Here is a 26,628-nt window from a genome sequence, read left to right on the forward strand (position 1 = left end):
CAGCTAACGATCGCGACAACAAATTGCACACAATGTAGAAATATCATTAGTCGCTATGCAAAACCAAACCGGCAAAACGAAGGCGGAATATTAAAAAAAAAAACATTGCATAGTATTTTCGCACTCTATCGGAAAAACGGCGTCCGTGCCTCTACGCTGCTTCCAATCGCTTAACAACATCGTAGGGTACGTCATAAAAGACCTGCTCTTTCGGAAAAGTATTTCGAACAGCGAGTAGATCTTCGACGTCTAAATGATCGCTCGGATAATGCCAGACTGTGAGAGATGACCTGTGACAAAACATAACGATCATAAAATACGGACAAAATCGTTTATGCAACATTTCAAGGATTTGGGTGTTATTACTAATATTCATCATAAGTGGTCATGGTCACTAACGGTGTCAGCGGCGGTCAAAGTAGCCAATGTAACTGCTCAAGTAGAAGAATGCGATAGATTTATACTCAATTAATAGTAGAAGTATCCATTTCCAAGTCATTTGAAACCTACTTCAAGTGAAACAGAATATGAAAGGAGAGACAGAGAGACAGTTTTTATTGAGCAAAAAATTACATTCAAAAACAAAATACATGTTGCAGCGATACGGTTCCTTAGGGACCATCTAGTCAGCTGCAGCGATGGAGTACAAAAATCGTCTTTTAATAGAGTCTCGCGTCAAGAATAAATTAAAAACAGGTAGAACAGTGGTAAGTTGGAACAACAACAGAGTAACAGGCAACAATAATAAAGAAGTAAACTAAAGAATGAAATGCAATGAAAACAAAAAATAAATAGAAGATGGATAAATGTACAGAGTTGTCAGTTCAAATTCTAAAAAACAAACAATTTGGCAACGTAAGATTATCAGATCCAATATACGGCAATTACAATGCAAATCTAACTAACTTCAATATGACAAGGTATTAAACTTACCCAAGTAACTAGTTGATAAAGTAGATTAGGGAGTTGCATGGCATACTTTTAGTAGCCAATCGGAGATGTTCACTTCCAATTTGCAAATTAATCTTGACTAATGACACTACCAATCGTGCCATATTCAATTACTGTGATACTTACCGTAGTCCTACTACCCGTCTGTCAAGGCCATTTCCCTTATCCCAAACTACTTTGTACTTAACAAAATTCTAAAGTAGTTTCACCAAACAGACTGTTAAGTAGAAGTGAAAGCGTATACCTGAAAAAGTACTTTGTTACTGACCACATCTGTTCATAAGCCATTTGTGATGGAAATTAGACTTGACCAAAAATAGCCGATTGCTAGCCTAGTCCTATTCTACCCTTTTCCATGTTACCTTGGGACATTCTGGAGAAGTCTCCTGAGTTCTGGCAGGGAATTCTTAACTAGTGACGCTCTCACAGGAAAAGTAATCAGCTGCGTTCTTTGCTTGCAGTACAACAGCATTTCGTCAATCATCTCCGCTGTGTAGCTTGGATTATCACCATCCTGTTTGTAATCTATAAATGTTGCAGACGCTGAAGGGGGTTCATCTCCATGAAATTGCATTTCAGAGATTTCACAAATAAAGATGATGATAGTATATCACATACCATAACAACAAACCTAAAAGAGCCCTGTGAAAATTACAAGTGCCAATATGTCAACTACATTGTTTCATTGGCGTAACTAATCAGAGTTCATGTGCACGGAAGTGTTCCAAAACAAACAAGAGCTATGAAGTGGTGCATACCAAACTTGATTTTGCCTACACACTTGTGAAAAGTGCAACACAGCTTAGTGACCCATGTATGATGAGTATTAGAGCAATACAGGAAACTTTCCATAATCCATAGTAAATCAAGAAAACCTATCAATGGATAACTACTTGACAAAACTGAATGATTAGAAAGCAGTTAGTTAGGGGTCTTGCAATATGCGGGCCCAAGCTCAAATCACATCAGCGGCCGCTAAAACCCAGTCAAAATCGATTCCAGTGGAAGTCACAGGCCTGGAAAAATGGGTAGGTTTACGGCAGGATTAGCAAAAAAAAACTACATCCAAACCTATGATATGGATCACTGATCCAATGAGGCAATCAATTAAAAAAAAAACGTATTCACTCCAAATCTATCATAGTAGGTGTAGTCTCCTACAGTGCATTCAATCAGCACAAGTAAAATTTGGGTATTTTAGAGGAAGGCAGAACAACATTGTTATAAACCACTTCGAAAGCAACTCCTATTGTGACTGTTACAGCGAAAAAGACTGGCGTGCTACATTGCTGCTGAAAACTATTCAAAAATATGAAGCCTACCTGTAGTCCATCCAATGGATAAAGTTACTTCTGAAAAAATATGTTCTATGGCCTCGAAAAATTCTGCAGGTTTGAAAGCAGAGCTCGCACCATTCGGTCCTTGCAGAATGTCGGAATTAAGTAGTACTGGTACATGTAAATCTGGTTTCAATTCTTTTAACAAGGACAACGACGGGTGTAGAGCATCAGATGTCTTGATATCCAGTTTAATCCCCTTATTCGTTATTTGTTTAAACTAAAACACGACGGAACAAATTACTATCGGATATTTTATCATTAACCACCACCAACATACCTCATTCAACCATTCACGTAAAGTTATATCGCTGGATGAAGCATCACTGACATCGTGGGCTAACACTGGAATTTCTTCTTTCATTCTAATATCAGCCTCTATCATCAGTATGGTGTCATCTGTGATTAAGATAAGAAGAAGGTCAGTTCAACTATGTGCAGTCCAGTCGTTATTTTCAGAACCCCGTTCTCCATTATTCTTCAAGGTTAGGAATTTTGTAAGTATGAGCAATAGGGTTGTTCTGGTTAGTAAAGCCCTTATACTTGGTAGGCGTACTTATAATTGCTTTGAATCCAATTCTAGCCGACAATCACTATTCTTCTGGTGGCAGACTTATACAAATTACGAATCTAGTTGACGGTCAACTAAGTGTAACAACTGGTTTTTTGAGTAGCTCTAATTCTAGTTGCAGATTTCAAAAAATTGAGTAGTTTTCGTTCTAGTTAGTTGCGCATTTAAAAAAAAAGTTTCCGAACAAATCAGTGTTGGGATGACTCGAGTCAGACTCGAGTCAACTTTTTCGCATGACTTGACTTGACTCGAGTCACTTTGCAAGAATGACTTGACTCGACGTTTCAGAAATGTGGATTGACTCGTGACTCGGAGCAAAATTGACGAGTCAATTTCAAGTCATCAATAAGTAAATGGTGTCGACTAAATCAATGTATCATGTGTCTGTTTGGATTATTCGCGATACGCCGGTGACACTTGAGAGAGCAACCAGTCCTTCACTTATTGTACGTTTCTCTGGTCCTCGATTGTTACATCACAAATAAATTGACCGCAAACGAAATGAGCACGGCTCATGTTGTCGTAGTAGTAGTAATAGGTTATTAGAAACGTATCTCTGTTTCTTAGTCGACTCGGCGCTTACATTGAGCAGTGCTCACCTTTATCAACCCTCCCGTATGATTTAAATCGAATGAATATAGTTTATTCGTTTATATTCTCAGGCATTCGTAGATGGGTAGTGTATTTTATCAATTTGTTTAAACTTCTCGAAGCTTCGTATTCAATCCTCCATTTTGGCCGATAATAACAGACTGTAGCATGTAGCTAGTTAATCACGTATTTTATTAGCAGTTCATGCGTATTGCGTATGCGCATGAGATACATCGCCTTTTTGCTTGTATATTTAACTTTGTATTCGTTATTTGATTCAAGCTAAATGGCCAATTAATCTGTCTTTCACGCAGCTGGCAAAATGTTATGACTTTGAATCATCAGTTCATCAATCACACTTCGAAGATTCAATTTGACTTGAATTGTGACTTGACTTGACTCGAGTCACCTCCAAAAATCGAGTGACTTGACTTGACTCGAGTCAAAATCTGTAATGACTCAAGACTCCAATGTAGTGACTTGATCCCAACACTGGAACAAATAGATAACACATATCAATGATATCAACGTTTGGCGTGACTGTTCTTGCAGTCATTGCTAGCTCAGAGTCATCACTACCAACAGTGGGCGGGTTTCAGGGGCCGAAACCCCTCCTATTTCAAACTCGTATCTGATGCTCCTGTGGAAAGCCAATCCGATAAAATAAAAATATATAAGTTGCTTCAAAATTGAATCGAGTTAGTTGTGTCTTAGTTAGTTGTGCATTTTTAAAGGTATTAGGTCTAGTTCTGGTTCTAATTCTAGTTGCGAGTCTTGAAAAGTGAGTAGTTCTAGATCTAGTTGTGCATTTTGAAGAACCAATTGTTCATACATCTATGTCTGGTGGTGTTATATTAAACTGCGCTCGAATGCACTTACCTTTTAACGATGTTTCCAATTTCATTTTGCTATTCGTTCCATGCGACCATGTTATCCTAAAACCATCCTTTTCAGAAATTTCAAAGAATTCCAAAATACTTTCACCAGTTCCTTTTTTACCAGCCTTGTATATGGTAGTATAATTTTTGTTGCCACCTTCACCATCGCTGAGAAGGTCTTGGTCCTGACTTACGATCATAACTGGGTTGTCTTTTTGCCATAGACGAAATATTGCAGCCAGTAGAAGAAGCAAAATAAGAGCGGTAGGAACTGGCTTTGCTTTAAATTCCACCATTTCTAATGAAATGCGTTATTTAAATATGTAAGAAGAGCTACATAAGAGTTTACAAAGCATGCAATATAACAATATATGATGATCAAACACACGCTTTGCGTCGGGCAGGTTAAGTCAAGTTTTATTAATCATGTTGTCAGATCAACACACTAAAAGATTGCGATACAATGAAAAGGTGTGCAGCGACATGGAGTAGTCTTTGAAATCAGACACCCACCTAGGCCTAGGCGATGTTACGATGTAATGAAGGGGCATGGACTGGACATTGAATGAAGAGTAATTGAAGATAACGTACAAGGACAAGTGACAAAATGAAGTGTCGTGTGACGGTAGGCGAGTTCGATATATCATATGGTGGTGCAGTAATCCAAAACGCTGACTAGTATCTCGTCAATCTGCTAATATATTGATATGAATGTGGACATGCACGCCGACTGTAGGATTCCCGTCAAAATATTTAGCCACAGTTCTGCTCTATGCAGTCTATGGCATAGCTGATAAAACAATGATCTTTTAAGTCGACCGTATGATAGCTGGACGACGACGTGTGTTGTACTGGTGAGCTTTTGATTCCGAGGTAAAGAAGTTATTAAAATTTTAGGGGAACTGATAAATAAACTTGGCAATTTCAAGTTTCCACGTATCTTTTACGTTTCGGACACCGAATCTTTTCAGCAGCGACTTGTTGGACACACAACCAAGCCCCTTTGGTCGGTCTTTGGGGCCCTAACTATGAAACTGATATGTACGCAGACCTAATGTAGTAGTTTTTGCTTTCGGGTCCGGCCGAAAACGTCTAGAAAGTACCGTAGTTAGAGCTCAGCTTAGAGTAAGAGGTATAACCACTTCCATAAATCCGTAAAAAATTATTCAATCACACTGACTTATTGATTTAAGTTTCCCGAAAACAATTTTCCGACCTATCTCTATTCTCTGATGATAAGCATTCGCAAATAACATACAGAAATGAAATTGATGTAAATAAGCAGCATTGCAGCAGCAGCATCAGGCCATCAGCAGCAGTACTGAAAACATGGGGGAAGTCCCAGAACCGATCTGGTTGACTTGATCAATCAAGCATTACACGTATTATGGCTCACTAATCAACTTATGACTTGCAATCGCTGTTTCATCCGATTGTATATTATAATTCATCACAAAATTATATCAAGGCGAAGAGAAAGAAGATTCAAGTAAAATTTGGAGAAACTCTTTTTAAATCATGAAACCAACCAAGCATACCCGAACAAGCACTTTATTCCGTAACAATCGATCATCACGTTTCTTCGAGTTGCGACGGCAACCAAAATTACGGAACGACGCAAAAACAATGATTTCGCAATACTAAAGATTTATGACTTTAACATGATTAGTTCGAAATTACCGGGGATTATAAACCCGAGTGAGGTATACACCGACGATGTGTTGAAAATTATCAAAAACACCATCAAACAGAAAAGCGGTGCATTCGGTAAGTTTATTAATGACGTCGCTCATGATGCCGCACCGTGCCGGTACCTGGTAAGGTGGATTGAGTGTAGGACAGGCTCTATATTTTGATTGCAGTATTCGCTGTGATAATTCTGTATAATTTTGATTCAATAGTTGTTAATTATTATCATTGAGTTGCGGTCCTACGGACTACATTGTAATACCACCACAAGGTAGAGGGTGACCAATAGAAAGGCTCAAATTTCAAAAATGTTTCTAGGCTACACCCATGATACAGCGGCACAATGTTGTGACGTTTCGGAATGATAAATTACCCAAAAATCTATTACTGTAGCTTTAATGATCTGACCTTCCTATCTTTTCATTGTATCGCATCTTGTGGTGTATTGAACTGATAAAAATTGCTAATAAACTAATGATGATGTAACATATAGCTACCTAAATTGTATCATTAACGTCGGAGTTTTATAGGACCCAAATATGACGGCTCCAAAACATTCACGAGGAACGATGAATCGTACCTCACCGACATAGAAGACGAGCAAAAGTATTGGCGAGAAAAATTTAGTAGAAGAAAGAAAAATCTGCAAAACGGATTCTTCTCTGATAAAGCCAAGCCGTATCAGACTTTAGGAAAAGTGTATCTAGAGTCCGGAGATCTGATACTCAGCTCGCTCACGGATGATTTGAAAAGCAAGGTACGCGAGGAATTGTATGATGGTTGAAGTATAAAGGGTACAGGGCCTAACGCACGCTTGATATGCCCGGAAAATATTCTTGGCTGGGAATGGGTTTAGGATTTTAAGCATTTATGACGTCGTCGTAGTAGTCCTACGTGCCTACACTACATGCATAATGCCTACTCCATGGGTGTATATTCACACCCGTATATCAGGGGTTGATACGCGGGTGGAAGCACGCACTATTTTCGCTGAGAGTGCAACTTCACAAATGCCATAACGGTACAATTCACCAAATATGAAATTCCTAATAAAAAAGCGCTTATTACCTGCATGCATTGTCCACACTCTCAGATTATAGAAATTCCGGAGAAAAGCAACGGGAATAAATGGGGCAAAATAAGCAGAAGCCGGAAAAGCACCCCCCAGCAGAAAAAGAGAGTCAGAGAGAGAACGATAGAGAAGCTGACGCCGTTGGAGGCGTCCGCCGGCTTTTCAGCGATAAAGGACCGCCTGAAAGAGGTCAAGCTAATGAGAAAGGGCGTGTACGCGTCACAAAGTCTGGGAGCTTATCTGTTGGCGAAGGTATTTTTTCGGAGTTGAACTGTTTTTGATGTGTGGTCTCATTGCGCGACAGCAAACATCTCTGGAAAACTGGAAATATGTTTGCCCATAACTTTTCCTTGCTCTATTACCCACATGTGGAAGTAGTTTGATAATAACCATCTCTGCTAGAATATTTGCCAGCAACATTAGGCCTGTGCTATACAGGCGGTTTGAAATATACTAAATAAATAAACTGTACAGTATATCTACCGCTAAATTATAGGTGGTAACCCAACAACAACATCTTGTACTACATAATTACAGTTACATATCGCTGTCAGTAACACGGGTGGTGATTGATCAAAGTGCTTGGATGCACCACTTACAATGTTTCTATACTGCATAACCCGCGCATGTGCACTACCACGTAACACACGAAGTGACGCAGCAGAAACTCAGTGTTGTCAGATTGCGCATTGGGCAAGCTGTTTTAATATCCGATCACTAGTGTGAAAAATGCAATCGCAATCATCAATATTAGGAAGTTGAAGTGGAATATTATATCGATGTAAATATGGACGGTCTTGAAACATTGTTATTTATAAGAAGGGGGTGAAACCTGATACCTTGAAACGTTATTCTCGGTCGCTTTACTGTCACTCCCAATATGGCGTATTCAATGCCAACGAAAGATGATGCTTTCAAAAATTTTGATTTCTGACTGATTCTGATCGCAGGAGCAGATTAATACAACGACAGAGAACACCCATCGCCAGAGATTAAAATCGCAAGTGCGCAATCATTGGAACATCGGAATTGCTCGCGCCATGGGGAAAATAGTAGATATCACCGGAGCAGGTTGGTTGCGTCACATATGCTATTCAGGGGTCGACAACTCAAAACGGGTCGCGGGTCACTTTTCAAATTTCGCAGAGGCCGCGGGCCACATCCACATGAATTCAATATCGAGATAAAAGAGACCACACAGTTTACAACATCAGTGCAACGCTGTTGTCTCAAACATGGGCGACGGGCATAGCCGCAGTTACCACAAGAAATAATATTTTAATAAAGAAATAGAAATATGACAAAAATTACTTTCATTCTATATATTGAACTATGAGCTGCGTACGATACCTGACACCACTTTTCAGCGACTAAAGAGACGATATTGGGGTTAGCTATAGACAAGGTACTTGCTGGAAAGCTCTCGTTGTAAAGTTTGATCTTGTGGGGTAGCCGCAAGTCGTTTTCTAAGCGTATCGGTCTTGGCAGTGTCTGGGCCATTGTATATCACATCAGCTGATTCTACCTCAGGGAGTGCTATTACCATCGCCGAAGCCGTATCAGCTAGTGAGGAATAGTGATGTTCGGCGCAAGCGAATAGCTTAGTTTGAACGACAACAACATTATTTTTAAACTGAAATCAATTACAACATTACAACATGCTTTACTAAGCGTTATCCCTAAATCACAAATCAGGCCTCAGGCCGCAAAATTTGACCTCGAGGGCTGCGTGCTGGTTACCCCTGTGCTATATTATAATATTATAGTTTAATACGCGCTGAACTCGGTTATGCTGGGTATGCCGCGCATACCTAGGATATTTTTGGGTATGCCGCAATTGCCGCATACCCATAATTCGGTTAGGCCTTTAGGTGACTGGCTGGTGAATTGATCTATTTAGAAATAAGCAATGTATTTCGTAGTGCTGCTGAGCACGTGAGTACATCAGCAGCAATACATTCAGACGTGTAGCAAAACCCCGTCCTTTTGAAATTACCATTCTGACGCTAATATTCAGTTGCAATTCAGTTCGTCATAGTATATCAGTGTTGCGCACGCCAATTAGCGAGAAGCGTGTTTCCAACTAGCGAGAATCGTTTTTGTGCACAATGTAACGCAACGCGATTTCCAACTTTAATTATTGCGAAATTGTCATTGATTGCCGCGCGCTCGGCACCGCCGCTGGCCCGATTAATCGCGTCTCCGACAAGCCTAGTTCCGCTAGCTTGTGGTATCGCATCTGGAATAGGCCCGGTGCGCACGATACCATCGCTGGCCTATACAATTGGGTCTGCAATAGGCCTGGTACGAAATATAACATCGCTGGCCTAACTATCCCGTCACGGGCCTAGCATGCTTTGGCTCGTCGTTTCATTTGTCAATTTTGACGCACTATGACGTCAACCCTTTGTGACGTCATCGATCCCGCGTACCTAGGGAAAATTAGAGTTCAGCGCCTATGTATACTTACCAATATATTCCTAACTGAAGCGTATATAGGCGAGAGTATATGAAGGCGCTATTGTTCGTTGGTTCTATTCCTAAATTTTCGTCACAGTGTCTTTGATGTCGTTTCGTGAGTTTTAAGTTCTCAAGTTGAAATTGTATGAACTAAAAATCTTGTTCGTTGGTGGTTAACAAACTACGGTACTCTCTTCAATCCTGTCTCCAATATATTTCTTATCTCATCTGTCATTCAGTAATTCGTGTTATCAGTTATTAATTAGTTGTGTCTTAGTAAGTTATGGCGGAATTTTAAAGATCGTTAATTCTAGTTCTAGTTGTGAGCTTTGCAAAATGTGCAGTTCTAGCTCTAGTTCTAGTTGCGCATTATGAAAATCCAAGTGTTTGTACAAATCTCAACGTTACGCACAGACTCTCCGTTTCCATTATTGGCCAAAGCACTCTTGAAGAAGGGAGGAAAACGCCGTTTTATAAGTACGGGTAACGAATTGGATGAGATAGAAGACGAAAAGTATAAATTGAATCGGTGTGGATGACATTGGGTAGGTGAAGATTCGGATTGGGCGATAATTTTGTATTTCGATGTGCAACGTAAGGTGGAGGGAAGAAAAAAAGGCGGTTTACGCTAGGAAGAAGTTGCAAGCCATAAATTCTCTACTCTGCAGTTTGTACAATATGAAGTCCAAGACCATCAAGTCCCAGGTACAATATATAGCTTGCAAATAAAATATGTATCAATCCTGATTACGTCTATATAGGGTGATATTAAGTCCGTTATAAATATGATACGATGCTGGCGGTATGATTGGTATATTGCTAATTTGAAAATATTATTGAATATATATACCTGCTTGTACAATAAACATTGCGCAGTTATAAACTGATCAGATCAGTATAAATTCAACTGTCAAAATTCATGTCTAGATCACGGACTAAGTTATGCCGTATAGGCTATGCCAACTTTCTAAAGTCAACGCCAGTGTAGTGTATCAATAGAATTTGACGTCATTTCATCGTTGAAAATCCATAAAATGGTTCGTCTGACACGGACATGACTTTTAACTCCAAGTCCCCGTGACAGACCCCATGAACACTGTTTCTTAACCTTTTGCCCCACCAAACCCCCTTCTTGGGCCCATATGGGTTTCAACACAGCTTGTGATACGGGCCATGTCGCCTATACCCTTTAGGCCAGGGGCTGCTAAACTTATTATGGTCGCGACCCCAAATTTCCATTTGTAAATGTTCTGCGACCCCACCTCTCAATTTGGCGTGATGATTACTACGTGTCTACTTGCGTGATTATGACGCGTGCGCTCTGTATGTATTATACTGTTGGCACATAGCACTACCGGTCACTTGTAATTTTCCCGGAAGGAAGAATTACCTTCCTATTGTTTCTATGCTCCAGACATTTTAATCTCCATACTAATGACCAGACACCAACCTTGTGTTATAGTAGGTGGCGCGTAAAATGGCGCTTTGAGTGATCTGATACCTTGTTTGCCTGGTTCGCGTTAGTTTTTCGTTCTATTTTGAAAAATGAACTAAACAGTGGTTCTCAACCTTTTTGTCTTCGCGGACCCCTTTTGAACAGTCACGGTCCCCCGCGGATCCCCGCCAAATTTTAGTTCAAATTTAGCTCAATTATCGTGCAACTGTCGTGTGCAAATATTAACTGTACAGTGTACACTCTTAGCAAAAAGAATGTGTATTTCCACCCTTGTACCATCCCTGATATACGGGTGTGAATATACACCGATAGCACACGAAACCATAACCTACCTCCGACTTATACCACGGTATAAACCGAGTACAACATTTCATTCCAAATTATACATGCAAATAGGAACGTAGGAAGGTATACAGGTTGACACGTATAGGGTTTATGGCTGCGATATTATTCTGAGTTAGGTTCTGTTTGCGTGTACCACCCTTTGGGTGTGAATACCCACTCTTTTCGCAAAGAGTGTAGGTTAGTGATAAACAGCAACAAAATGACTTTTCAGGAAAATCACATCATACTGTTTATGGATTAACTGGAAATACTTCTATTATTTCAAACCGAATTCTGCAGCTGCACTTCTTGAAGTACACGCGGTTGCGTCTTGAATTCCGCGCAGTCGATTTGATATGAACGAGTGCCGGAAATCTGTATTACCACAAAGATTGGTGGCAGTGACTGTAATAATAGCACGTACCGCTTCCGACGACACCTTTGGGTATGAACGCAACATACATGGCACGAAAATTAAGAAACGGATTTCTTTCTATAGTCATAGCCATTTTTATAGTCATATAGTCATTTCTATCTTGCAGCTCATTCTGTGAACATTGCCATGTATCCGAAACGGTGTACCATTTCGTTATTGTATGTCCGGAATATCAATTTCAGCGCAGATTTCTTCGCGACGAGTGTACCATAGGCTCATCTTTCATTTTACTCTGTCTGACGTGTTGTCTAACCCCGACCTATCTCCTTCTGTTGCCGAATTTGTTCAATCCAGGAGTAAATTCCTTCATTAAGTGCCGTTTTCATGAATCGTCCTGGATTTATTTGCGTCCGTGGCCCACAAGACTTCAACAGGTGATAAGTGCCACTGAAAACTTTTTAATAATAATAATAATCTTGCAGCTCATAAGTTATTCTGGAATCGCGGTTATGTATTTCACAAGCGAAAATGGATTTTTGCAGCAATTTTTTCAAAAACCCAGACATAACATATCTAAGCAGCAATATGTTTGTATCAGTACTCAGTCGGCTATTGAAAATTTGGACATTAAAATGAGTTTGCACAGTAGAATATTTTGTCTCAGGCGGCCATTCTGTTTAAGTGACTATTGAAGTTTTAGCACTCATGAAGCGAAACTACCTCGTGATTTCTCTAATTTAAAGAAATTATAATTTCGGATAGCAACCATTATTGAAATTTGGAGGCTTCGCGGACCCCCTGAAAATGCTTCGCGGACCCCCGGTTGAGAAACAGTGAACTAAAATATTCAGAAATGAAACGTCGATAGCATCCGCTTAATTAAAATTCTTCTAACAGTCATTGGTATTAAATTTTCGTCTCCGCGAACCCATGAGAATAGGCAATCGGCCCCTATAGTTTGGGACCCCCTTCTTTAGGCATACGATTTACAACAAACACACATTTTTCGCATCGAACAAAGCCCGGGACTACACAATTCACGGACGCGAGACTAATACATTTCGTATACCACCGCTTTGGTGCTTCGTAGCCCCAAGGGGTCCACGGACCCTTGGTTAAGAACCCATTTCACGAGTCATCGTCATCGCGAATTTCCCCGATTAACACTATCGAGTGAAGTCCCATTACAGGCACCACTCCAGGGCAAGTACATCGTCGAATTGATGCGACAAGACATCGCGCTCGATCAATACGGAAAACCAGTTTCTTGGTAAGCTCAACAACGGCTGAGTTAAACGAACTTTGCGCATCTATCAAGAATGCTTTGCTTTCAGCCGTGGAATGACTGTCACCGACGACACCGTGAGCGTGTTCTCAGATGGATCCAACACTCCTGTAAGTGACCGGTGTAAGGGATGGTTTTCGATATTTTACTTCTAGATATGAGCGGATTAAATGTTTACTCTTCGGAACTCTAGCTTCAATTATAAGTTAAAATATCGATGTTGAAATTTTCTTATCTTGTCCTAACACAAGTCCCTATCCGATAGTAAATCAAATTAACCAGTAACTCGCATACACCTTTTCGGACTATTCCGAATACCTAACGCAAGCACTTGATAGAGCACACAATCCAATAATTGCAGTTTCATGAAGCCTCCTACCAAAATAGTTAAAATTTGAAGTTGAACTACGGGCGCCAACTCACATTAGAATTAAATCGACTTAGGTAATTATTTTTTAATTGATCGGCTTTGTTGATTATAATAAATTGCTTGTATCGAAAAGTTAGCAAATGGCTATTCACTACATACTTGGCTTTAAATTAACACTGCTGGTTTACATCAAATATAACTTTGACAACAACGATATTAACCTTTAGATAGGCGCTATCAATTTCGATAATAACATGTGCGAACAGTTCGCAACTTGATCATGATGATGACCGATTTCTTCGGGTATCCAGATGCCAAACTCGCACGAAGCGGACCGACAACTCAAAACGCCTTCCGGCCCGCCAGCTCCTGGCTTTGAGAGAAAAAGAACTTCGTCCATTGCTCTTGCTACACCTCGAAAGTACGCTATCTGTCTTATGTTTATACTAGAATTTTAAGTATTTCGGAAAATCCGAAAAAGTAGAACTACCTATACCTATACTACCTCTTTGAATATACAAGATTATATCTGCAAGTCGGCATCATTATTCAGGGCACGCGCCAGACATCGAACCAGAGGAGGTGCTGGCGAGCCGAATTCAGTAAAAATCGAGACTTGGGAGGATTTACTGAACGCGGGGGAGAGATCGAAAAAATCGAATCCCACCAAATCTAGCGGGTATGGCGGGAAATACGCCAAAACTGCTGGGTATCGTATCTCGGAAGTGGTTTTCTTTGATTGCGATTGCTTTATTGTTCCCATCACGCCGCTAGACGAAAAGTGGGCGCTCCAGCTACCCCGGGAGGTCTGTCGGAAGGCTCACAACCGTGGTGTACCATTGCACAGGCTGAAAACGCGATCGAAGAAAAGCAGAAGACAGCGCTACTAGGAAGGTAAGCGTTATTCAATAGGTTATAGTCAAATTTGTGTCGATAGCTAAATAATGGCATGGGGTTACCCGGTGTGGGGTTTAACGGTTTCGATATCCAGTAGCCTACGTCTTACAAAGTAAGACTCATGCCAACGAAGGGGAAAATGCGTCCAGAAATGAAACGGAAATATCAGAAAGGTTGTGGAATCAATTAACCAACCAGATGTGAAAATTTGGACTGGATTGATGTCGATCTCGGATTCGTGATCTTGGGAAGTCGATTTTGGCTTTGCACAGTCGAGCGGCATGTCAGGAGATAAAGCTAGATCCGAAAGGGAATATCTACCTACCTTTTCCCAACCCTAGCTTTTAGTGACACTAACGGATAGTACATAACTACATAGCAGATAGCGGTTGAATATCTTACCGTCACGGTACGATGGTTAACAATTCGTTATAGCGACACCATGTGGCTATGTAACAACGTGCAGCCTGCAGCGTGGAGAAATTAGGTAGGATAGATTTTGAATGTTATTTTGGTATATTTGTCGCTGTAGCACCGTGATGTAGTCAACGTAACACTCAGAGACCGTCGTTTATAAGATGAAATAACGATATCTCTGCAATTTAGCATCACGAGGAAAACGGCCGACGATGTCTTGCACGACCTTCGCCTTGATTTTGCGAAAACGCAGAAAAAGATTTCCAAGGATGTCGAGAACGACCTTGCCAAGCGAAAAGCGTTAGTGATACGGTTGGCATTCAATGATACGCATCTCAAACATTTGCTCGTCTGCCAGGCTGCAATTCAAACTGATGCAGAACAAGTTCAATACGATCACCGTCGGCGCCATAAGATCTGTCGCGCTAGAGAAAATGAGAACAGATGCGCAAATTCTAACCCGAGATCGAAAAGACAACACAACTCAGCCGATGCAATGGTAATTGCACATATCTTCCGAATATTTAGATTTTGGTGTTTTTTCCTATGTAAAGCTATGTCATACGCATGTACACTACTTTTAATTCACTTCAACAATTTTTGACCCAAAGTTATATTTACCTTTCACATTTTAGATTTGATCACGTAGAAATTCGAATAATTCCGTTTATAGCACTTTTACAATTGATATTGTAGTAACAAACAAGCGATATGCAGCTCACATATCAGGGTAACAGAATATACATTCGTGTGACGCCGGTAATCAGTCTGTATAAGTCACGAAGACACCTCTTGCTTCTTCCTTTTTAAAACAACAACATCGTGGGGTTCTATTTTTCACCTGAACAGTCACACACAATGTACAATGCGATAAGACACAATGCAATGTCATGAACAGATAGGAGGATGTCGAACGACACGCATCAGTAGCGATCCTTTACTCTAACATCCACCTCGGCCTAGAGTGCCCGATGACAGATAAGTTCTAACTGTACGTCGAAAGCCTCTGCAAATTAGGTATTCCCATTCCATGCATCAAAAGCTCATGTCAGGTTCACAGATTTGCAAGAAGAAATTCGACAGGATTACGGGCTGAAGACCCAAGATGTCAGCAGTATCGTGACGAAAATCGGAAGATTTAAATACGAAGACGAAAAAAACATACCGCTTGCAAAGGCAAGTTGCGAAATAGGCTACGTCAAAAGCCCACGAGCTTAGTCAATAGTTACCCATATGTGAGTAATTGGATTCGAAAGCAATCTACTTGCGGCATATGATGGCCAATTTTGATGCAGTTGGTCTACCAGGACGATTAGGTAAATTCTCTTTTAAAAAAATGTTTTTGCGTACAGGAAAAGCTCTGTCTTCTGGTAATGTCGATGCCAGCACATATTCTCATGAACGCGAGTATGATCCATGCCATAATTTTCGTCTTGGTCCATGTTTTAAAAGCGGCACCGGAGCTACTTGATATTTGGCTTACTGCGAGGAAACTTTCCAAGATCAGACGGGTGGAGACTTCGGTGACCCCTCGACGTGCAACAAAGCATACCCAACTTGATGGATAATAAAGTGTTTGCCGGTTTTATAATTATGTTTGTTACGTAATATATGATGTTCCAGGATTTGCTAAGTCTGTGTGTGAAATCAACGTAAACAGGGTTCTTGAAGTACGAATAATAGCCTATCTGCGATTTCGCATTTGTAACTGAGGTAGTTAACCATTCGTAACTTCATATGGAGAGGGTAGAAATATAGCGGTTGGCAAATATATCTCCATGGAAAACACAACCCCGTGTGATGGCTATGGCTAATAACAATGATAGGTGGTCAAAGAAGTCACCGTCGCTACTCAAGTAGAAGTAACGCCGAAATTTCTACTCAAGTAGAAGTAGGAGTGGCGGTTCACAAGTAAGTAGGTATTCTACGCTTAATTTTGCCTACAAAACTGAAAACTGTCAAGTAGAAGTAGTATAAAATCATAACTACTTAAAAAGTAGTGAGAGTAGGCAAAATCTACTTCAAGTACTTCAAAAAGTAGAAGTACTTCGTTACTGACCACCTCTGTTAACAACATAATAAAGGTCAGGGTGGCCAACCTTTTTTTTACCAAAAGGCCACTTGCTGTTTTCCAAATCATTGCGCGGGCTACTTGAGTATTACTGACCTTTTGTTTAGCTTTAGAGGGGTAGCGGTGAGCGCAGGACTTATCTTACTAAGCAATAATATCGCTGACATTTGTGTCATGAAGAACCAGTGTGATGTGCATGCTGTGCTGTGCATTGTGCATTCATGATCTACCCGCGCGAAACGCGAAAATATTATAAAGTTAACTAATGAATTTGGTCAAACTATCGGTACTCACATATCTTGCATGTAATGCGGGTCCCATTTATACCGCATGGCTCAAATTACAATGACAGGTTTCTGCCAACCAGCGTCCATCGTCTCAGTCAAATAAGTGCATAGATGACGTTTTTTCCTCTGGAAGCTCACTCGCGTAGTCGCATGTTTGCCGACATTTGATTAATGACATAACATAACATAACATCGTTGGATTATATTTTTCATCTGAACAAGTCACACAATACGATAAGACACAATGCGATGTCATGAACAGATAGGAGGATGTCGAACGACACGCAGCAGTAACGATCCTTTACTCTAACAACCACCTCGGCCTAGAGTGCCCAATGTCACAGTTCTTTTCGGTGTTGTTCTTTTTTGAAGCCGCGGCCCTTTCTACTAGTTCTTTCCATTCCTTGTGAGAGCTTTCTTTCGTCGGGCATTTTACTGGGCTTTTCTTGTCGCCGTAAGAACGGCACCGGCGGGGGAAGAGGAGCCCAGATAAACCTCCGACGGGAATCGAAGCCGATCCGTCAGATTGGTGGGCGCTTATCGTAACCACTACACTATCTCCCCAGCCTAAATGTCAGTGTGTGCGTGGCTAAGAGATGACTGGCGCCAAAATGCCTACTCCGCGGGTTGCAACAGTACGGGACTGAAAGCATCCTAACGACCTGAAGTGACACCGGGAATATTCCAGTCTCCCATAATTTCGAATTTTAGACTCAATTCTTCTTTACCTCGGAATCAAAAGCGCACAAGTACAACACACGCGTGTCCACGTCGTCCAAATATCATATGATCGACCGAAAAGATCATCGCTCTATAAAATATGCCGGACCTGATGTGTGGAGCAGTATCCCGCCGGCCCTACGACAGTCGACGAGCATGTCCACATTCAAGTCGAAATACAAGCAATTACTATTAAATTAATACAGTCCATTCTCAAGATTACCGGACCACGACTGACCTATCGATCTGGCTTCCCATGACATGCCGCCCTATTCTTGTCGCATTCTTTTTCTATGTCGTCTTCTTCACTTTCATTCAGTGTGCATGCCTCCTCTTTACATCACCTAGGCCAGAGGTCTCAAACTCAAATGTGCTCGCGGGCCATTTTTACAGTTTTGACGACGCCGCGGGCCGCAGCATTTATAGGGGTATTCTATGTCTTTCCAAGTAGGCCTTATTTGGCGGGAATGAATTTTCCTATTGAAAGTGAGCCGATCCAGCAGACTGACAGTAAACACACATCGACAAAATGTGATTTACGTTTGTATCAATTTAGGCCTGGCACGAAGAGAATCATCACATTTATAACTATTTGCATAAAATTGTTGTTGTACTCAGGTTCGTAACAGCACTTCGTCTGCCCCCCTCCCAAAACGTTGGTCTTGGGACCCCACAGGGTGATAAACCTAACTTCTGGGGGCCGTTTAGTGAGTAAGCTTTCTCGCCTAAAATGCGCGAAGAGCGAGAAATTTCTCTAATTCATCATTTGATCGGTCAATATGATCGAGAATTGCATGTATATCAACTTTTATCCTCTCTCTGCTCACTTAATCTGATTTACCAATAGAGCTGAGTGAGGTGGTGTTTGAAAATATAGGACCACTCAATAATAATTAAACATATTCGGGTGTATACCCGTTAGCAGGAATGGAACAGCACTTCGTCAGGCACCGCCCAACAATAACTTGAGTGTTGGGCTCCCATAGGGTGACAAACCGACCCCCATCACGTTGTTCGCTTCTGCCACGAAATAATAGCTGTATAGCTTAGTGAGTCAGCGCCTAGCGCGAAAATTTTCGATAATTCATGATAAAATCGGGAATTGCATATATATTGCTATCCTTTTCTTGTCCTCTCCGCTCACGTAATCAGATTTACCGGTAGAGCTGAGTGAGGTGTCTTGGAAACTGTAGGGCCCGTAAATAGTAATTAAACATCTTTGGGCGGGCGGATCCAGTGGTATGACTTCGTTACATAATGTTATTCCGTGACCTGTCTGCTATATAAAAAATATAGAATCTCCCAACGTACTAAACTAAAAGATAACACGATTTCAAATTGGTATTCTTCACTGGCTTATAATTTTTCCCTGCGGGATGGTATTTGTCTTGTGAGGTTCAGATCGCCAAGACGGGAACATTCGGCGCCAGTCGTTTAAGCGCCTATTGGCAATTAAACCTATAGGTATTTTGTATATATAACGAAGTTTTCGGTCAGCATAAGGGCAGTCATTTTCGGCCAAGGTTTTCTCGCTGCCGATCGTTCTGGCACACTTCTTGGAGTAGCATGATACATGACCTAAAACTTTATATGTAGGCCTATTGGTGAAAAAAATTTGAAATAGTTGCATAAATTTTCAAAAAACACTAATTTATGCTAACTCACGAAATAATTTTGGGCCCCCTTCGAGCGCGGCCTCCCCCAATTGGGGATTTTGGGGTGCGGCAGTTACGGTCCTGGTTGTACTTGATATATATTAACTATAAGATATAGACACCATATGGGCGGACAAATGTATGATGCCATCATAAAAGCTATCAGGTTATAATTTTCAGCTACTATGAATATTTTAAATCCAACAGACTGATAATAGAGACTGATCTGATATCAAAACATTTTTAAGTTGAGCATTGTAATTCCAATCCAGGATTCGTGTATACTTCTGATAAGTAGGCTATTAATCTCATGGCCAAATATCTTCAAATATAGGAGCAGAAAAAATATAAATATAATATAAATATATTAATGAATGTGTCCAAGTGATTGAAATGTCGGAACGGCGAACAACATCGTTGGAGCGTACCACTACGGTACTCGGTACCTTTAAGTGGCCTTAATAACATGGTTTAGCGACCAAAGATGTAACTAACAGATTGCCAATGGTTGCCATAACTAAAGCTGCTTAGTTATCGAAATACCAAGCTTGGACCTTCTGATCTATTACTATTCCCCTGATACGCGATTAGTTTGTTGTGTCCATGGTTCTAACAAATTCACGGCATTCCGAGTCACTTCAAGTCCACTCGAGTCATTTTCATTTTGCCATCGAGTTAGCCCGAGTCTGAGTAATTAAGAAAGGTCGCGTCCAAGTCCAACTCACAAATTTCAGTCTAGAATCGTCTAAGGGTCCGGTTTTGTCATCATGAATTGGAAATTTCCGAAATAGTGAATGTTCCGCGTTTGCAATTGATGTGATACTGAAGTTTGATGAATAGTTTAAGGCTTTCAGAGCAATTTAGGAAGGAATTATCACTTTATAACCCGAAAAGATATATGTTACGCTTATATTTTGTAAAATTAATAAAAATCTATAATGCCTTCGCGGGCCGCACAAAATGCTCTGGCGGGCCGCATGCGGCCCGCGGGCCGCGTGTTTGAGACCTCTGACCTAGGCCAAGGTGGGTGTCTGATTCCATAGACAAATCCAAGTCGCTTCGACATCTTCCTGTCTATTCGTTGTATCGCAATTTTTGTGGTGTATTGAAATGATAAAATTGCTAATAAACCAATCATGATTCACCCTTGACAAATACAAAACCTGGCAACGCGATTCTGTAACGTCAATACAGCCGCGCATCAATGATTATTGTTTTTGTCAAGATGTCATGTGATTCTTACTCTTCATGAGTCTGACGAAAAAGAACAAATCTCAGTCACGAGACATAATGTTCTGAAGAGGCTAGGTATTATACAGGCGCACTAACGCGTATTCCGGCGACTTACACGGAACTATGAACGCCGTCCTGGCATTATGCCACTTTTGTGAGCAACATGGCCCGTGTGTTATGTTTTGTTGTGAAAAAGGAGGGGTACCAAACACCTCGTCTAACGAGTCAAAGCTAGAGGCGGTAGCTGAAGATAGTCCTCGCCAAGAATTTCAACCAAGCAGCTTTTCAGATGCGATCATGTCCGCGGAACTGTCGAAGCCGTGCTCTCGGCAAGGATCGGTGGCAAAATCATTATGTAAAGCCTGCAAGTCAATACCCGACGATCACCACGGCTTTGTGAGCTACGACAACGCTGCTGGCGAAGTATTTGTAAGCTCTCAGCACCCAAGTGATCCTAACGTCTTCAGTAAAGTCAGACAAGCTTGTGTGAGAAGTCTAAGCTGCGAAGTGTGTCCGGGGAAAGAAGGTCCTATTTTTTTCGGCGATGAAAACGATGGATATGTCCTCAGTTACACATTTTTCATCAAAGACAGTATGGCAAGAGGCTTTCAAAGATGGCACAGCATCATTGTAGTCATGATGGATCGGATATACTTGATTCAATCGTGGCCGTTCCTTGTCGAGAGTATACAGAAAATTATCAGCCACTTACAGAAATCTGCAACTAGTGTATATAACTCAGAAGTATCTGTCGGATCCCAGCGATGCTCAAGGAATAAGCCCGCATTCAATAGTAAAACCGTGACTCCACAAAATTTTCGTTCGCATCGCAGTAGCCAGTCAAATGCAAGAGCTTTGGATGAATTAACTGGCGATAAAGACTTGTATTCGTACCTCCATACATCGTTCACATGGATAATGCGAGCCAGCAAATTGCGTTGGAAAGAAACAATACCATTCATTCCACCAACATTTGAACAAATACGACACTTCCGTCCAGATGAGACATCAGACCTTCATTTTTCGTCGTTACGAAACATGAGAGACGTTTTACAGCCGCCACGATTTCGTGCAATAATGTGGCATCTGTTGATAGGTAACCAAGTGATATGGCATGGTGACAAATCAATAGTCATTTCTGCTGTGAGAATCATGAAAGAAGTGTTGCCAAAAGGGTGCGCAAAGTTTGAGGAGTGGAGCAGTGTATGTGCGAGAGACGTCAACGTCATCGGAATGCCGAGATTCACACAAGGCACCAATAAACCTTGGACTAAAGACTATATCACAATCGAAGTAGCCAGAAAGCGTCAAGGCACTTCTTTTGACATCAATAATATCGATGTAAAACTCTCTTCCACATTGACTATTCCAGAGAGAGGACCTACCTTACTTGATAAGTTAGAGGTGGCCTTGTCAAACGAAATTCTCTCGAACGAAGTGGTACAGCAATGCCTGCTTTGCCTCAAGCAAGAATGGATCAACAAGACCAGAATCCTTCACAAGTTTGTTACTGACAAAAGGAACAAAGAGGACACAGTGCATCTTCTGCAGGATTGTTTGCAATGCACTGATGACGATGTCAAGCTACTCAAATTCTGGTTGGGCGGGCCTCTTTGCGAATTATTCTAATTTTTTCCTTCATATTTTCATTATCTCAGCCTCGAATTGCCATATTATGATCATTTTTATCAGCTTATCTAAATATACAAGTGACATCAGTCACATTTACGATATATTTTGTCTTTATCAAAGTTTGCTTCGTACAAAAGTTAAGTTTTTACGGTCTAAGTAGCCAGTGCGCCTCAAATAGTAAACGTTTTACATTTCTACACAATGATAGGTAGAAGTAAAAATACGAAGACCTGAAAAGCCACAAGTAGTTCCAAAAAGTAGATTTCAATTTCACATGGTTTCTGCGACACTCAAAAGTGATGCAAACATATCGCACAACTTTATACTTTACAAATTCCAAAGTGTAAAAAGTATGTTGCTTTGCCTGAAAAATGTTTTATTCGTGTGACAATGCACCAGCCAATGCCTGACATCGTAGGTCGTTATAACCACAGAAGTAGAAGCGAAGGTACCGGTTGTCTAAAACAACCACTTCAGTACGAGTAGGCAAAACATACTCAAGTACTAGAAAAAAGTAGTACTTCGCTCCTGACCACCTCCGATGGTCTGAGAGCAATGACTCAGCAGAAGGCGTGGATCGTTATTGTACATCAAGTACATATGCAGTGTAACAGAACGTGGAATTGCGCTGCTTTACAAAGTAGGGATTATTCGGTCCTGTTTTGACTGGCACATTACGATAGTGACCTTACCAACCACTAAAATCCTTAAATTTGACTCCAGAAGAGGCTTTTGTATCCTTCTTTGTGGTGCTGGAAGGTACGCTGCCACTTGATGTTGGTTTTATGTACTTCCCCACACCGTTCTTATATAGCTGCATTACTTTTGGTTTTTCTTTCGGCTTCTCACTTTCCTGCTCTTCGAGAATTTTCTTTTTTCTCTCCTCCTCTCTCAAAGCAACTAGTTTTTCATCAGCTTCGGTGTAAGGATCAACAAACACGACCGCCTTCAGTATTTTGATATCTTCTGTCGGTTTGTCTGTCTTTTTCTCAGTTTCTACCTTCTCCATTTTATCAAGAGTATCCATACCACCGACGACTCTTCCGAAAACGGAGTGTTTACGATTCAGGTGCTGACAAGATCGGAACGTTATGAAAAATTGTGATTTGTTTGTATTTTCGCCGGAATTCGCCATGCTGACAATACCCCTCCCGGCGTGTTTCAACTGAGGGTCGAATTCATCTTTGAAGGTTCCACCCCAAAATGAATCACCTCCTGTGCCTGTTCCAGTAGGGTCACCGCCTTGGATCATAAAATTTTTTATGGATCGGTGAAATATGGTGTCGTCGTAGTACTCTTTCTGGCATAACTTGATGAAATTTTCGCACGTTTTCGGGACTAGGTTGCAGTGTAGCTCGACGTTGATATTCCCAAAATTTGTCTGCAGACGAGCGTACCCTTTTGTCTTCACAAATCGATATCGTACAGTTTCGTCATCTAGGACGGCTATTTCTGTTTCATCTTGGACGCCCATAACTGTGGAGGTGAAAGAGGCAGCTACATTTCCCGTTGAATAATGGGCAGCATTGAACTTGTCCAATTTTGCTTTTTTCACCTTGGGTTTTTCTTTCAGTATTTCATCACCTTTATAGCTACTTGCTAGTTCATCCATAGTCTGTTCCAATTCGGGATTAGACTTTTTGATAAAGTATCCGGACTTAGAGCGGAAGTTTGGATCTTCTTCTGGCATTCTCATGTTGTGCTTTAGATGATGAAAAGTTTGCAGATTGAACTTGTCTAGGTTGCTAGGATCTTGAATGGTAATGATGTCGTTTCGCGTGAAAGGTTCATCAGATAAAAGATCTCTCCAATTTTTCGTTTTGATGTTCAACTGTTCTACCGCGTCGTACGAATATACGTTGCCGCTCTTCGCATTGGCGACAATGTGAGTGTTGGCATTGAATATTTTGAACAAAACTGGGCAGTGATATTTGTCATCGGCGTTCTTGTGGAAAGTGAGGCTTATCAAGGCCTTTGCATCCTGCATTTTCTCACCGGTGATGGGATTCGTTCCGTACTTTTTCAACCAGGGTATGATTGTCGTTAGTTCAAAAATGTGACCTTCCTTCGTGCACATCGGAGTCGTGAAAGGTTGCATTGACAAACTGCAGCAATAGAACGGAAGGCGGCGAAACTCGGCGTTTTCTATTTTCTTGCGATGGCCTCCGTAAAACGCCGACCATTCTTTGCTTGTAATGTACATTTTGTCGGATTGATGCTGCCTTTTACCCATGTTGGAATCGTACTGTACGATAATAGATTCGACTGAAACTGGGTATGGAGTAAACCAACGCCTTACGAAACTCTGGCTTGACTTCTGAAATACCAATATTGTAAACACAGGCATTAACGTTCATGTGAATCACTGTCGACATCAACAAAATATGATTAGGCGCATCATGTGGCATGGCACGGTCACCGTTGCAATGTAAATCCATAACTTTACTAATGAGACTGCATATAATGAAGACCATAGATCATAATATAATAATAAGTGAAGTATTGTGCTGTATAAGCTGAGCATGTGTTCATTCGTCGAAGGTAGCGCCGTAACGGTAGCGTGCGTTTTAGCGCGTTTCGTCAACGTAAGGTGGCAGTAGCAATCCAACAGGTCAGGCACCGGCAACGGCAGTCATGCAATGCAGTAGTTCCTACTCCCTTTGTTACGTCTCGTCTGCTCGCACACTTTCAAACTCTAGCCCAGGGGTGTCAAACGAGCGGCCAGCAAGTCGCATCCCACCCGCCAGACGATTTCATCGGGCCCGCGAAGTCATTCCGAGTAGATTGGAAAATGCTTGCATTATCCGCCACATTTTGAAATTTTTAGTATGAAATAGGCCTACTTCATCAAACAACCCCGCAAGATAGAAAATGTCGAGCATATTCATAGGCAACATATTGCCACCCGACAGTGGCATCGTAGTTTTACTCTACTCACCATTAGAAACAAGTCGGCGACATTGACACCAAATTCCGAGAAGGCAAAAATTGCACACTGAATTTCTAGTTTTCTGGAATTAATTACCGAGGAATAGTTATTCACAGTAGCGAAAACGCTAGTGCAAAACCACTATATGCAGTTTCAATGAAGAATTTTAGAGTTAGACAAATGTAATTTAAATAACCGTGCTGGTAGTGCTGTATTAACCTACTTCTGACTCTGAAGTTCCCGCCCTCCAGAGAAACCCGTGTAGCGATTTCATGATAGCGTAATGAACCCAATTCCAAAGTCCGCGACCGCGTTTACGGTTAGTATCTTTTGTATTGCTCAGAACGCACACGCAAGGCTGAAGGCAAAGTACGACGAAAATAAAGGGAGCATTGAAATATGCCAACTTATATGGCCGTTAGAGCTACTGGTCTGTAAATGGATGCAACCGGTCAGTCATCGTATTTTGCCAATTCCCTAGTTTGCGAATAACGGTGTTGCTAGAATAGAACCCCTATGTTTCCGTAGTATGATAAAATGCTCGATAATATAGTATTTATGTACAAAACATGGGTGGGGATTTCAAGTAAACGTTATGGAATCATTTAACTGGTGCGGCCTGCGAGCTACCAAAAGGTTTGAATCCGCCTCGCGGAACTAGTTGAGTTTGACACCCCTGCTCTAGCCAGTCCCCCTACCATAAATGAGGCTTCATAGCATCCAAGCTTCTCTGTCGTTATGTTGTGGGTATCGGCTCAGATCGGCCGATATTGTAGCAGAACAGTTAGTGCGGGTGATACTTTGGTTCTCCCCAAATACAAATTTATAGAAGTATCAGTCTCTATCAGTTTATTAAGAATTCCATCATTTCAAAATGCCACAAGACTGCGATACAATGAAAATATAGGTAGGCTATGTGTCGAAACTACTTGGAGTATAGTTTATGAAATCAGACACCTACCTGGGCCTAAACTTTTAGGAAAAGGAGTGTGTATTTCGACCCGGCGTGTAACGCCCCTGATTGCGGGTGTGAACATACAGTACATCCACGACACACGAAACCAGAACCCACCTCAGACTTATACCTCGGTATAAATGGAGTAGCCTACAACATTTTCATCCAAATTATACATTTAGGCATGAAGCTATGCAGGTAGGCACGTAGGATTTATTACCGCAATATATTTATGAGTTATGTTCTGTTTTCGTGTACCACCCTTTTCGACCCTTAGGGTGTGAAACACACTTTCTTCGCGTAACTCTTAGAGTGTAGGCGATGTAAAGAGAAGGCATATGCACACTGAATGTAGAGCAGTGGTTCCCAACCTTTTTCGGTGTCAGGGCCAAATTTAGAACTTCTGAGTACGGTCGGGGCCGCACGAATACCAGGGCAATGAAAGGAACCCAAAATAGTCATCAAAATATGA

The 26,628-nt window shown here is 41.2% G+C and overlaps 4 protein-coding genes across 4 annotated transcripts; 2 read left to right on the forward strand and 2 right to left on the reverse strand.

Annotated features, from left to right (window-relative positions):
• Positions 1-23: 23 nt before the first annotated feature.
• LOC145443874 (protein FAM151B-like) lies at positions 24-5,545 on the reverse strand. The gene is made up of 5 exons (XM_080321839.1): positions 4,330-5,545; positions 2,569-2,687; positions 2,274-2,508; positions 1,314-1,476; positions 24-290 (listed from the first exon to the last, which is right to left on the reverse strand). The coding sequence occupies exons 1-5, from the start codon at positions 4,622-4,624 to the stop codon at positions 152-154; spliced, it is 951 nt and encodes a 316-aa protein (XP_080177965.1). The 5' UTR covers positions 4,625-5,545; the 3' UTR covers positions 24-151.
• A 386-nt stretch (positions 5,546-5,931) lies between these two features.
• LOC145442459 (uncharacterized) lies at positions 5,932-16,301 on the forward strand. The gene is made up of 15 exons (XM_080320376.1): positions 5,932-6,095; positions 6,548-6,774; positions 7,111-7,341; positions 8,040-8,160; positions 9,964-10,078; positions 10,149-10,254; positions 12,896-12,975; positions 13,040-13,100; positions 13,672-13,781; positions 13,914-14,069; positions 14,135-14,254; positions 14,864-14,974; positions 15,033-15,173; positions 15,727-15,850; positions 16,027-16,301. The coding sequence occupies exons 1-15, from the start codon at positions 5,990-5,992 to the stop codon at positions 16,240-16,242; spliced, it is 2,025 nt and encodes a 674-aa protein (XP_080176502.1). The 5' UTR covers positions 5,932-5,989; the 3' UTR covers positions 16,243-16,301.
• A 4,346-nt stretch (positions 16,302-20,647) lies between these two features.
• LOC145442461 (folliculin-like) lies at positions 20,648-22,373 on the forward strand. Its single transcript, XM_080320379.1, has one exon. The coding sequence runs from the start codon at positions 20,764-20,766 to the stop codon at positions 22,267-22,269; it is 1,506 nt and encodes a 501-aa protein (XP_080176505.1). The 5' UTR covers positions 20,648-20,763; the 3' UTR covers positions 22,270-22,373.
• A 254-nt stretch (positions 22,374-22,627) lies between these two features.
• On the reverse strand, positions 22,628-24,648 carry LOC145442460 (RING-type E3 ubiquitin-protein ligase PPIL2-like). The gene has a single exon (XM_080320377.1). It carries the CDS (start codon positions 24,617-24,619, stop codon positions 22,961-22,963), a length of 1,659 nt encoding a protein of 552 aa, XP_080176503.1. The 5' UTR covers positions 24,620-24,648; the 3' UTR covers positions 22,628-22,960.
• Positions 24,649-26,628: the final 1,980 nt, after the last annotated feature.

This window comes from Botryllus schlosseri, chromosome 7, assembly GCF_051294905.1.
Source record: "Botryllus schlosseri isolate E-star chromosome 7, Bs_hap1, whole genome shotgun sequence".
Taxonomy (NCBI): Eukaryota; Metazoa; Chordata; class Ascidiacea; order Stolidobranchia; family Styelidae; genus Botryllus; species Botryllus schlosseri.

Bases quoted from the DNA above. Each gene is read 5' to 3' on its own strand.
- LOC145443874 (XM_080321839.1), bottom strand. From the start codon at position 4,624: ATGGTGGAATTTAAAGCAAAGCCAGTTCCTACCGCTCTTATTTTGCTT. The intron at 2,688-4,329 runs GTAAGTGCATTC...TCTTAATCACAG, and splicing joins ATTGGAAACATCGTTAAAAG to ATGACACCATACTGATGATA. The intron at 1,477-2,273 runs GTAGGCTTCATA...CAACATTTATAG, and splicing joins ATCCATTGGATGGACTACAG to ATTACAAACAGGATGGTGAT.
- LOC145442459 (XM_080320376.1), top strand. From the start codon at position 5,990: ATGATTAGTTCGAAATTACCGGGGATTATAAACCCGAGTGAGGTATAC. The intron at 6,096-6,547 runs GTAAGTTTATTA...GGAGTTTTATAG, and splicing joins ACAGAAAAGCGGTGCATTCG to GACCCAAATATGACGGCTCC. The intron at 15,851-16,026 runs GCAAGTTGCGAA...TTTTGCGTACAG, and splicing joins AAAACATACCGCTTGCAAAG to GAAAAGCTCTGTCTTCTGGT.
- LOC145442461 (XM_080320379.1), top strand. From the start codon at position 20,764: ATGAACGCCGTCCTGGCATTATGCCACTTTTGTGAGCAACATGGCCCG.
- LOC145442460 (XM_080320377.1), bottom strand. From the start codon at position 24,619: ATGCCTGTGTTTACAATATTGGTATTTCAGAAGTCAAGCCAGAGTTTC.